The following is a 13,555-nucleotide window of genomic DNA, read 5'->3' as shown; positions in this document are numbered from 1 at the left end:
GAGTCCCAAATGTCGAATTCTGAGATGGTCTACTTATTCAATTGCATATGATAATAACACAAACAACAACAATATACATTATAATAATAATAATGCATTTTATTTATAAGCGCCTTTCAAGAAACCCAAGGACACTTTACAATAACAAAAACAATAAAACACAATACGGGTTGAGCAGCGGCAGCCAAACGCGCCAGCGTTCACTCAACCCGGAAGTCAGAAAGAAACCACAAGAGAGGGAGAGGGGGAGAAAAAAACCCCACGCTTGAACTATCCTCATTTTGAGGATAATTTGAGTTAGGCAAAAAAAACTCCTGGACAAGCATATTACAGTTACAACAGGTCACAAGACATAAACAACCATTGATCATAGGTTTATTTCTTATAAACAAATGCTCCAACTTTAGCTGCTTCCTCTGTGATATCTCCGCAATAAACTTTAGCAACACTTATTCGCAACACTCGTTTTAACGTTACACAACTTGGCAATCGTCTGCCGCCAATCTCGTCACACGAGATTACTTAACGCGAGATCAAAACAACAATGGTGGCGATTGTCAAACTGCGATCGTTGCTGGAAAAAAAGATGTACCGTAGTCTTTTTGTTTTGTTTTTTTACTGAGAAGTTTCCTTGTGTCCCAAAAACGCACATTATTTGGAACTGTGCGTCCCGCGGGAGAATTATGCGTCTAGGACGCGGGACGCAGAGGTAACGAGATGGCTGTGTATATCTTGAGCGTCTTGTTAAATGTTCTGTTTCATTTTGGGTGAAAATCTCTACCAAAATATTTATTTTGTTTCCTTTACACTTCATGTACTGTAGGTGCCGGTATGCACTAAAGAACTGTAATCTGCCAAAGGACCAAGAAGAACTGTCAGATGTCTGGACGAAATACAGACAGAATGAGGATTCCCAAAGCGTAGACACAGATAAGAGGTTTTGGTTTTGACTTGACCGCCAGGGGTCTCCGTCAAGATCACATACGCAATTTACATTCTTTAATTCCTCCACGGAACACCCCAACCAATGATGGGAGTTGCTGACTGATGGACTGACTGGCAGACCAATTGAATTTAGCGAAGGAAACAATGACAGAACCGCGGTAAAAATAACATGACGGTCTGACCGACTGAAGATTACAGTTTAGTTTGGCTTGAAAAAATGACGGACTGATGATGACAGATGGGTATGCAAGCCATTGACGTATGATGGACCGGCAACATTTTGTAAAATGCCCGCCATTGATTATTTGACATAATGACTCAAGTCTTTTATTTTTTTATTTTTTTTTCTTTTTCAGTTTTGTCTGATTCTTGTTGAAGGACCATCCAGCAGGCGAAGGAGGCTTAATAAGGGAGTATGGGCTAGCAGGGCAACATGTGCTAAAGCCTACATATCCACCTTATTCCTGAGGGCTCTAATGAAGGGGGAAAAAAATGGACGTGACTCCTTGTAAGACATCGAAAATAGCCGTGAGCAATTTGTGACAGCGCTTTCATGTCCAGGAGTGAAACATTTGTTTTTTCCTTTTCAAAACAATCATAAGTCCCCATAGCATTTCAAAATGTCTTGCACAGATTAGGAAATTGTTGGCAGTTGTACGAACAACCAGACAAAGTTGAGTCTGTAACTACAAGAGCAATGCTTTGAACATAAACCCCAGACGAGGAGACAATTGGTACAGTTTTCAGCATCAACTCGAGGATGAGGAACACAGAAGGCTGAAAACCATCATTTGAAAGCATCACCTAAACATCTTAACGAACCGCGACTTTTTAACTCTGTAGGTACTCAAACGCCTCAGAGCTTTTGAGATTGCGCATTGCCTCACAGTATAAAGTGACAGAGTTAAAAAAAGTAGCTAACCATACAAGCTACTTTTTCATGTTATCGTCCTACTCCGCTACATGAGGAGGAAGCGGGATTGAAATATTTTCTCTTTTAAACTTTAACAACAAGCGTTCAAACATTAAGTCTTTAACTGTCATAGAAATTGGACTTGTGCTACCAGTTATGCCCGTTCTGTTTCGTACCGAAAGCCGAGCCAATAATTCACACGGAGCCTCGTGGCGCTAGGAATTGGGTGGATAAGAAACATAAGTACAGTCATAGAAATATTCCATATAGATTTGTGTGTGTGTGTGTGTGTGTGTGTTTAATCTAATCAATTACAAGCTTTGCCATTCAGAGTTCATCAAGCTGCCAAATAGATTGCAGTCAGACATGAACCTAAAAGACAAAATTGAATCAAAAATGTTTATGATCATGGCATTTTGAGGTGACTTTAACTTGTCAATTCAAAATGGTTCCAGTAAAACTATTCTAACATTTCTTTTCAATAAACCGGAGCACTTTTAATGTCTTGAGGACCGATGTGTTTTGCTTTTAAGTACATTCCAGAAGAGTGGAAACCCTTTAACTATCCTTGGCCCAAGCTCAAGAGCAAACAGTTTAACATAAAGAGCTATTAATAGCATCTAAAATTGTCAAACTACAAAAACAGAAACAGTCCCTTGACTGATATAAATCCCCTTCATCCTCCCATGATCCTGAGCAAAAAATCACTGTCGCAAAGTAGGCCATAACATTTGACAAATATTTCGTGTGATTTTCTAAAAATAAACACATCGGCTTCATAAAACCTCGAAGTGTATTTCTTCTACTCTCTCGGGAAATGTGCTTTCTGAACTATATTTTACATAAAAGTGATTGGCTTCTTTTATAAGCTAAGTCTCCTTTTCGTTGTTGTTGTTGTTTTTTTTTTAGTTTGCGCATCTTCATTCCCTTCTGCACACTTCCAAAAGGCAGTTTGGGGAAAACAACGACAAAAAATATATATTTTCAAAATAATAATAATTCAAAATAAGTGAAAATTCTGAAAATTATTTGTGTTCACTGGGAAATGGTTAAAAAGGTTGCTTTTCAAACAGGGTGTACTCATTGCTGTTCATCTGTGTATATCATATCTAATGTCAGGATTTCCATCTTTTTTTAAAGGCCTTCCTTCAATCAAAAAAAAATACTGATGAGTCTCATTTACATAGTATGCATAGGTGAGAAATGGATTCAAGCTTTGACGTTCCGCACTTCAGTCAGGTGATGTCAAGTAGCTGGGCTCTATCCTAAGGAGAGGGACGCGACGTGAAAGCAGTGGACGTACCGAGTTACCATGGAGACTGTTAAAAATCATTTGATTGAATAAAAGTAAACAGGAGGTGCAACTTTACAGTGCTGCTCCTGACTGAGGCTGTCTGTGATCTCTCCTCATGCTCCGATGGGTTTTCCATTGCCGTTGCCCTGGGAGTGGCCTGCATTCAATTGAGAAACTCTTTATGTCTGCGCTTTAATGATACATTTCTTATCTATATTGTCCCCAAACTGTTTCAGGCATTAAATTGACACCCCCCCCCCCTCCCGCCTACAATCTTCTAACTTTGAAAAACATTTTCAAACAGGGACACGAAAGCCAGCAACATGTCCCTCCTTCGGCCAGAATGAATTGCCTGGCAGGTCTAATAAACACGTTGCATAGTGCAGCGCGGTCTCTGGGACCATCTGAGCTGATTGCTCTCGATCATAATGAGCTCCTGGAAAATAGGTTTGTCTCGACAAATTATTTTCCAGGGAAATATCTGCTGGCCCGGCATTGTTTTGCGTTTCCAATCTTACCCAGAGGCTTGACAGCTAATCAGCTCCTCTTAATGAGACTGGAATCCCATTTGAAATGATAGCTGTGAGACACTTTTGAAAGTCTTGTCTGAAAAATGAGCCAGTAGCTAGCGATGACGCCGCTTCGCTCTCAAACACTCCTGGATGACGCTGGTCACATAGACTGCAAAGACACCCCTGTGAAATTGCCATATTCAAGTGGGACTAATAAGTAGGGGGAAAAAACAAGCGTGAGTCATCGGTGACTCTGTAAATAGTTATATTGAAATCCTCCCAAATGGGTGGATGTCACTCTGCAAAACACATGCACACCGGTTTGTCGTATGTGGGTGCCACACTTAACACTCATCATCACCGCGTCCTTTTCACCCCAACACCTACGGAGCGTTTGCACACAGCCGACACGCCCATCCTCCCACATCTTTGCTCAAAGAAATGAAATCGGCCTTTGCTTTCAGATGTGTTACAAATGCAACTTTTTGTGCCTTGTCTCATTCGCGTGTACAAATGACCGCCAGTCCTCAAAGTTTGCTGGCTCCTGTTGACACTTTATCCACGTCTCTTTGAATTGTAGCCCCGCTCAGCCACCCAGGCTCAGCCTTCTGGTGACAGATGTGCACTCTAACATGATGATCCATGCTTCGATTCGATTCCCAGAGGTGACGTGTGTGCGCATGCGTGTGTGTGTCTGCGTACGGGGGCGGAGGGGATCTTCTGACTTCATCAGCTGGCTTCCTCCAATAGGCTCTCGGTAAGTAATCACTGTTACTTGGTGAGGAGTCGGTTACCAAGATGCAAAGAGATAGTGGGAGAAAGGGAGCAAAGACGAGCAAAAATGGACACATTCATCAATGAACGTCAATTGCCCAGCCGGGCTTTCTCACACACTAACACAAATGAGTCCAAAATCAAAGAGATAAAATAGTCTTCCAAAGCGATGTGCCGTGATATATAGAAAACATAAGCATTCTAGGTGACGGGGCAATACGGGCAACATATTGTAGGAGGCATAAATGATATGGATTACATAGGTGACTCCAGCAAAATTGGCCACAAAGGTGACACGCAACATGAGGAGAATATTTGATGTGAGTTCTCTGCCCCAAGCAAAATAAAGGGCACCGGAGGCAGGAACGATCTGACAGCCGTGATGCAGGCAAAACAGCAGATGAAGCTAATAGAAGAGATCCAAAAGGCAAAATATACAAAGTTCACTTCGACAATATGGTAAACATATTAGAAAAAGCATCAACTATGTGGGTGACCAAGATGACCCAAGCAAAAAAAGCCGACGCTGGTGCCACAAGTGATTTTGATCACTGGTCCCCACCCACCGGGACACTTTTTGACCAGGCTGCGGAGGTCTGTATAGATGAAAGAATTAAAAAAAAAAAAACGGACCATATTTCCGGTTTATCCAGTATCCAAGGCAGAAAAAAAGATTTTATTTTGAAAATTGACCGCATTCTCTCCCTTACATCCGTCTATGACGGACATATCAAGAAGCTAATTGTCTCAGATGTGTAACGCTAATACTGTATTAAAGCCACAAGCTAGCAACATGAAAGAAAAAAAAACTCTTGACAATATGTGGCTAGCGGTTCTTGATTTAGTGTTACATATTTATTTTCATGCACTATATTTGCTCTGTGGTGACTTATGGTGGCGCATTTCAGGAAAGCGCCGCCAATATGGTGACATAAAAATGCCGCTTCGCTTTTGTTATTTCTACAAAATACCTCAGTTTTTGTGTTGCTCGTATTATTCATCCACTTCAGTGAGGAATTTGTTCTGTCGAATCTGTTGCATGTTTTTGTTAGTTACCTGGTGCTGGCACTGCTAGTAAAGGTACATCAAAGTACATAAAAATAGAGTTCTAGCATGTTATCTGTGACACAACTGCCCCCACCCCTCTCCCTCACTTAATTTTTAGAATGCAGCCCCCACGCCGAGTTTCTCCCCCTCCATGACTTGCTGAAGATTGTTTTGTTTTGTTTTTCTTATTTAATATAGTCACTTTGAGTCATTATAGCCTAGTAGGGGAAAATTCACCTCACATTCCAATGTATACAATTTGTGACACACCACACATGAAAAACCAGATCACAAATATGCAAGCAGGCAGGCAGGCAGGGAAAGATTCAGAGTGAAGGAGGTGCCGTGCAACTTGAAACTTGAGCTGGCGTGGTAGAGGCAATGCCTTGCTCTCGGGCACCACAACAGTAGCCACCAAGCATGCAGATTAGCACTCTCCAAAAACGTTTTACAATTTTTTCTATTTTGGGACTCCAACTAGTCACCTCCGACTCCGTGGCCCAATTTCTTGCAGCCTGAGCTCCTTCTGCCCCAAGAAGCACCATCATCAAGGACTACACTGATCATATCAGCCAAAAGCTAAGCGGAGCTGCACAGTGATCAGCATAAGCTTCTGATGTGTGTTCTCAAGTGCCACAAGTTCGATCAATGAAGTCGCCGGTCAATGAAATAGCCGATAGGCTCAGTGCTGGTAGGTGTTGTGCGCAATCTCCATACCTGTCAACTTTTTGGAGCGCCAACCTGTATAAACTACCCAAAAAATCCTTATAAAGAGCAAAAAATCCCTATAACATACCAAAGCATTTTATATGTCAAAATAACGGCAGAAAAAAACCCACGAAATTTTCAATGATATTTATTGTAGAGCTCCATAATACAATGTCTGGTTAATGTCTAATCATCGTTCTACTTAGTGACATTACTGTGTTCAGAGTTGTATTCCTGCGTTACTTTTTTCACCAACTCCAAATGCTGATCCATCGGCTCAAAGTTACAGCATCCATTCATATTTACTTTGGAAATGAAAGCATTCAAGTAGACTAGCACCATTCTGGGGGGGGGGACCCGGAAATTTTTAGAATCCGTATGATTTGTACGATACGGCCATATACGTAAGATTCACCACAAAATCCGTATGAACTATGGCTAAACCGTATGAGTTGACAGGTATGAATCTCTCCGCTGTACGCGCCATCAAATAAGATTGGAACCCGTGCTGTCTTTATGGGCATTTGCTTTTTTTTTCTTGACCCTCGGGCTTCCGGATGGAACACATATCACCTGCATGCATTAACCATTCCAAACTGTGAGGGGGTGGGGGGGTCTCCTTTCAATTTAAAGTTTAGTCCGCTACTGTAACAAGGCGGTGAACTTGTGAAGCCAGGGAAGCATCTGCCAACTGTTTACATGTTCAAATACACATTTTCACCCACCCTCTCTCTTTCTCACAGGCCCACACACTGAAATGATGTCGACGTGCAGGAAGAAACTCGGCACACAGCAGCCGCTAGACGGATTAGCAGAGAAACTCTCAGAAGCATCATTGATCTTCCTGAGGAGGGCCTTGTTAAAAATCCTGCGCCTGGCAGACGGAACACTTTTACTTACGCTCCCTCTGCTGGGAAAAGCGGAGTTCTGTGGATTCACCGTGGCTCTTTTGTTTTACCCGTCACCCGTCTCTTTACGCTTGACAGAGCCAAGCGCGAAAAGGGAAAGACATTCTGGTTTGACGAGCTTGTTACTTTATGACACCTACACCACAACACAAAAGTGAAACTGAACCATTACCTCTGTGATTTCTTGCTTCTCAGTGCTTCACGCAGGCACTGGATTCATAAGCTCTATATACCCTGAAGCCTCCCAGATAATGAGAAATGTTATTTACTGTGGAGAATCGGCCATATGAAATAAAACAACCTCTATCTAATCCCAGACATGATTAATTCAGGCCCAGAGAATATTTACACATGTTGAATTCAGGCGCATTAAAAAGGCTCCTTTTTTAATTGCTTGTAAAGGTCAGACTCACTGGTAGTTTACTTTTTCCTCTTAGATTTTGGTGGAAGGTCAGTCATGGGCACTAATTTACAATCATTCATTAAAGTGGACTTCTTCTTTATCGCATGGCTGAGATAAAACCACAGCTTTCATTTCCAGAGTTCTGTCGAATCATTTTTTGGAATAAAATTTCAGACTATGTGTGGGTGTGCGTGTGCGTGCGTGCATGCATGCGCGCGCGTGTGTGTATATATATATATATACACACACACACACACACATAAAAGTTGATGCGAGATTACATCACCAAATTGATATCACAAGTTAATGTGCAGCCCGGAAACAGTTTCAGGGAATGAGTTTTATTCAAGTGCCACCATTTCCCAATATTTTGATCAGCATCATCAACACCAGACAGTTTTCATATCGTACAAAATGGCACAATACAGTATCCATAACAATATTCAGACAGCTTTTCGACATCAAATAATAGCAAAATAAAACCATGCCATTGACTCGGATGTCTTTATAAAAATAAAAAACTAATACACTTACAATGAATTTACTGCGGAGTGCTCCCTTGTGTTATCAAGTTCTGTGCTGAAGCTGTTGCGGAAGATGTTTTTCAAATCAACAGAAATCAAGCTAATGGTGCATGTACAGCTCATTTGGCTAAAGCCTCTTCAGTAGTGGCGCAGCTTGGAGGGAAAGGTGTGGCCCCCTCGGGTGAAAAAAATTTAGTGGGGCTGTGGGCCATATTTGAAAAAAAAAAAGAATACCATAATATACATTGTATCGTCATGGAAGTAGCACAGATCAGATTATTTCCGATACCGGTCAGCATCCTCACGAACCAAAATCATTTTCTGGACAAATTTTGGCTCCAATTCTGGAGCATTAGCTTCAATTACGTAAACCCAAATGGCTCAGCGCTGGATTGATGGAAGCAAACCAAGCCATAGGAACACAAAGATTTTCCTGGACGCTGGCTACCAATGCTACAATAATCCTCTCCCCAATAGTCACACCCGGAGCATATTCACATTTTTATATATCAGATGTGTGCAGAAAGTGTGTGTGGGTGTGGAGGGGGGTGGAGTATCTACAAGAACTGCAGTCCATCATCCATATCGTCTGGCATCCCTTTTGCACAGTATCTTCTTGAAGGATCTGCGGAAGTCATTATTGAAGATGGTGTAGATGATGGGGTTCAGCGCGCTGTTGCAATAGCCGAACCAGAAGAAGAACTTGAAGAGGGTGTCTGGGATGGGGCACGAGTTGCACAGCGTCATCAGCATGTACGTAAAGAAGAAGGGGAACCAACAGATGACGAAGACTCCGATGACCACCGCCAGGACAAAAGTGAAGCGTTTCTCTCGGTTCTGCCGACCCTTCCAGCGGCTTCCTTTGGAGCGCTTCTTCTGCACCTCGCTGTCCCCCGGCTTGATTTTACTTCTGCTCTTGGCAGCTTTTTTCTTCATGGAGCAGGGATTGTTGACTTTGTGGTCAGAAGAGGACGACTCCTCAATGTCCACACCGTTGACCTCGCCTTCTTTGCCTCCGACTCCTTCCTTCAGCTCGATGTCCTCGTGCTCCTTCAGCTTCTCTGCCTCACCTGCGCCCACCCCATTCGCCCTCTGGTTGGAGGTTGCGACAGTGTTCGACTTGTCTATCCGCTTGCGTTCCCCCGGGGGCGCCCGTGTCCTCTTTTTGGCGATCTGGTAAATGCGGATGTAGACCAGCACCATGATGACACAGGGGAGGAAGAAGGAGCCGATGCAGGAGGAGATGACGTACCACTTTTTGTTGTTGATCTTGCAAACGGGGTCCTCCTTGCTGTTTTCCTTCTCCATGGTGATTAGCGGCGGGAAGGAGATAACAGCTGCAATGACCCAAACGATGAAGATGATGCACTTGATGCGGCGCGGCGTCCTCTTCAGGTTGTACTCGATGGCTTGCGTGATGGACCAGTAGCGGTCCAGACTGATGGCACAGAGGTGTGCAATGGAGGCGGTGCAGAAAAGAACATCTAGGGCCAGATAGATCTCGCACCATATCTCCCCAAAGTACCAATATCCCATGATCTCATTAGCCAAGGAGAAGGGCATCACCAGGGTGGCCACTAAAATGTCCGCCGACGCCAGAGACACGAGGAAGAGGTTCTGTGGAGCCCTCAGAGCCCGGCTTGTAAATACGGCGATGACCACCAGTACATTTCCAAACACAGTGAGCAGTATTATGATGCTCACCAGCACCATGAGTGGCAGGGAACTGTGCAGGCTCAACGGGATCACCCCTGGGAGCGTCTGGTTGGTGTTGTTGTCGAACTCCATGGTGGCGGATTGTCCCGCTTCCCGTGCGATCAACGCCAGGTTGACAAATATCATCCGCAAGGATGCACACAGCTAGACGCTCAACATGGGACACAGAGGGAATGAATCAGTCCTTTGGGGACAGGCTGGTCACTGAGAAGGTGTTTTTTCCACCTGAAAACATGAAGTTCAATCAGTTTTTTAAAAAAATTGATATTAACTTGAATTGATCAAATTATAATAATCCGTGATCATTATTGTTCTGTTCCACACATGCGCAGGGAATTATCAAGACAAGGGCACTCCTCCCCCTTCCTAATAATGAAAAGGTGTGTGGCTTTAATTGAATTGTGGGGGAATCATTGCGTTGGTCATGGGAATCTTGACAGCACCCAAGGAAGCACACGAGCATCAGCATTTCATTTGCTGCTTCCGCAAAGCTATATCAAGCATATCCTAGTCTCTTAATAGATGAATATATTCCATTATGAGTCTTTCTTAAAAAATTCTCTCTCTCTCTCTCTCCATACATATATATATATACATATATTTAACTATACATATTTACTTCAAAAGTGTGGCGATTGAAATCATGATTAGGAACACATACACAAAACGTTTTATATACTGTATTTATATGATGCAAACTACGATTCCTTATCTATGACGTCAGCGCCATTTGAAAGAGCATATAAAGTGGAAACAGCGTTACCTGAGGCAGGAGTGACCCTCCCGGTGGTCAAGTGACATTAACAACTGTTGGCGTGAAACTTCTTGAAGCGGATCATGACGAAGCGAAGAAGATCCATCCAGGAGGCGGCTACGAAGTCATCTCTGCCCGGACTACCTTCCACGGGCGTACGGATGTACTCGTGCCCAGCATTTGTGGAGCCAATAAAGCGCTAATCATGTTCTTATTGCGTTGTTACGCTAAGCGGCCGCTGCTGAGCTCCGGTGTGCGTTGTGTGGGCTTCTTGTTCTCCAAGTGCGCTTAGCCGAGCGCCACTCCCTCGCTTTATAGCCCGCACGCTGTAAGAAGTGACCCGCCACGCAGCTCCGCGCTACGTGCGGGCGCATTGACTTGTGCCACCGAGATCCCCCCCCCCCCCACACACACACACACACACACACACACGTCCCAAAAAAAAAAAACCGAGCTGATCCAAGTGTGGGGAATATTTGTTTTTATCAGCGCTGCCCGGAAGCTGACGGCAAACGTGGGTGGAAGTAATTGCCTTAATGGCGCTTTTGTTCCTCGGTTGTAGCGGTCCACGGGCAAAAATTTACGTGACCGACCGTCACCACAAATTGAGGACACCCCAGAAGTGAACAACAGGATTCCCAAATTTGGTCACGGCCCCGTTATTAGTGAAATGCGATGGAATTGATCATCATGTTAACAGGTATTTATAGATTTTATTTTTAAATATTGGTTGGCTTTTTTTACTTGACTTTTTTTTTCAACTCGCTTATCTACTCCAAAATCCTGATTGTGTAAAACCAAGGATTTCTTTCTGTATTTTAGGGAGGAGCTTCGGTTAGCTTTGATGGTTGAAACTGGAAATTGAACCTAGAAATTGACTGAAATTGTCACGGCTGCCTGTGAGTGTTTTTGCTTTGCGAAGAGGTCACTAAAAGGTGCAAGCTATAACCAGTCAAGGATGTCTTGTTATTCTTTTGACAAGTGACAATTATAAGTTGCATTATTCTCAACTTTTTTTTCCAGTTCAAATGAATTGACATTACATCAAAGTGCGAGCAAGCTTTGTTTGGTCAGGGAACACGCAATAGTTTTACAGACTCTGACGGCAGCCTTTTGGGTCAGCTACAGCAGCCTGATTGGAGTTTTTTTTCCCTTAAATCCTGTAGACATCATGGCAGTAATCTGGCTGATTGAAAATAGAAGCATGAACAAGTTTTCCTATGTCTCGTTGAGATAAGAAACCCTCAATTCGAGCTACGTTTTTCAGGTGGTAAGAGGCAGATTTCGTCATAGCTGTTAAGTGGTTGCTAAAATGTATGTCTGAGTCAATAATTGCACCTAGATTTCTGCCTTGATTTGTAGCTTTCAATGAAGTTAAGCTGAGCGCTGATCTTGGACCTTTCATTTGTGAGGCCCAAAACAACTACTAGCACTTACTTGGCACTAAATAAGATAGCTGTGAACATTTGATTCGCTTAAGAGAAGAACGGGCTGAGCGGTGTGGAAGACATTTGGTAACGCAAATGAATCTATGACACAAAATGCAATTCAAAATGCCTAAAAACACCATTGTACTAGCCACAATTCAGCAAGTCTAAAGAATCAATTAAAAGACAGATGTCTTCCTTTCCAGCAGGAATCAATTTAACTTAGTGCTAAAATAAATTGTAAATGGAAGTTGCTGTGATTGTTGTAGAAATTACACATGTATTGCGAATGCCAGAGTATAAAGTGTTTTTTCCTCATGTGCCCTGCAATTGACTGGCGACCAGTCCAACTGCCCCCGCTTCTTGCCCAGAGACACCAGGGATACGCTCCAGATCACCTCTGACCCTACAGAAAATGTCTGGCCGGATAGACGGACTTTTTAAAGCAAGCTCAACACCCTGCTGGGACGGCCATTTTTTGCAGCGGTGCAGCTGGTTGCCTAGCAGCAGTCAGAGCCTCGCTACCTTATGTGCATGCGTGGATGCATCACCTCCAGCATGTTGTCATTAGGCTTTCGACACCTTCCATTTGTGACAAGTGCAACACACGTGAGAAATGTTGAGCTCGTCTCACTCGTGTGATCGCGGACGAAACTTGAGCGATACTCACCCGGGAAGCACGCGGAAGCCGTCAGTCATTCTCACACTGTAAACCTGAGTGCTGTTGCCTTGACGCTAAGACTTTGGCCCATCAGGTTTTGCTCTTGTGTATCTGCTGGAGACAAGACATACTCTAAGCGAGCCGTGACGAGGCAAATATGCAAGCCTGAACAAAGTATTTGCTTTACAAGTCAACCTCATCACTATTAGGGTTCAAGCATACATTGTGTCGGCAAGAAAGTAAAAATGTGGCACTTGGTAACACAACCATAGCAAAAACAAACGAAAGAAGAGCAGCCGCATCCCTGGGGAAAAAGAAAACAGTTTTTTGCACACATGCACGCAAAAAAAAAAAAATGACACGGCCAAGTTTGCAGTCAGAAACATTCTTGGTACAGTATTGATAAGGTTCTAAAACACACACAAAATCGATAAATACATAATGTATTGCCATAACATCAAAACCAGAAAAAGCATACATCAAACATGAAGGGAAAAGAGAGCGTGCGCCTGATTGATGATCAATAAAATACTTCAGCCTATATCCATGTAATCTTGCCCACCAAATAAAAACTGACCCGTGAGCTATTTTGGAAGTGACACATCTTCCCTCCTCAACTACCGGACACGCCAGCCAGATGGAGACAACCATTATTTTCACAAACCCCCACACTGGAAGTGGGAGCCCTTATTGCCACTAAGTTAGACACTTAACATCCCCCCCCCCCCCTCAAGGGGTATAAGATGGGAAATGAAACCTTTTGAGAAACTGAGGGAGAACTACATTACTCATTAATGTGGTCAGCTTCTCTCCAACTCTTCTGCAAGAAACTGCACTCAATATTTGGTGGATGATAAAATGAAGTTAGTCGAGTCCAGACAGTGAAACGTGATAGATCGAACACAATCATTTCGCAGGTCTTGCGCTGGATATTTATTTGGAAACTGGGAGTAGAGTGTTCATTTCCAA

At 43.2% G+C, this 13,555-nt stretch overlaps 1 protein-coding gene across 1 annotated transcript; it reads right to left on the bottom strand.

Moving 5' to 3' along the window:
- Positions 1-7,824: 7,824 nt before the first annotated feature.
- Positions 7,825-10,794, bottom strand: adra2a (adrenoceptor alpha 2A). Its single transcript, XM_086120910.1, has 2 exons — positions 10,508-10,794; positions 7,825-9,969 (listed from the first exon to the last, which is right to left on the bottom strand). Exon 2 carries the CDS (start codon positions 9,868-9,870, stop codon positions 8,605-8,607), a length of 1,266 nt encoding a protein of 421 aa, XP_085977036.1. The 5' UTR covers positions 9,871-9,969; positions 10,508-10,794; the 3' UTR covers positions 7,825-8,604.
- Positions 10,795-13,555: the final 2,761 nt, after the last annotated feature.

Source organism: Hippocampus guttulatus, chromosome 9 (genome assembly GCF_054856545.1).
Source record: "Hippocampus guttulatus isolate MCC_2025c chromosome 9, RoL_Hgut_1.0, whole genome shotgun sequence".
Lineage (NCBI taxonomy): Eukaryota > Metazoa > Chordata > Actinopteri > Syngnathiformes > Syngnathidae > Hippocampus > Hippocampus guttulatus.
This window is presented reverse-complemented; position numbering and strand designations above follow the sequence as displayed.

What these genes read in the sequence shown, in the direction of transcription:
- adra2a (XM_086120910.1), bottom strand. Translation starts at nt 9,870, where the DNA reads ATGATATTTGTCAACCTGGCGTTGATCGCACGGGAAGCGGGACAATCC.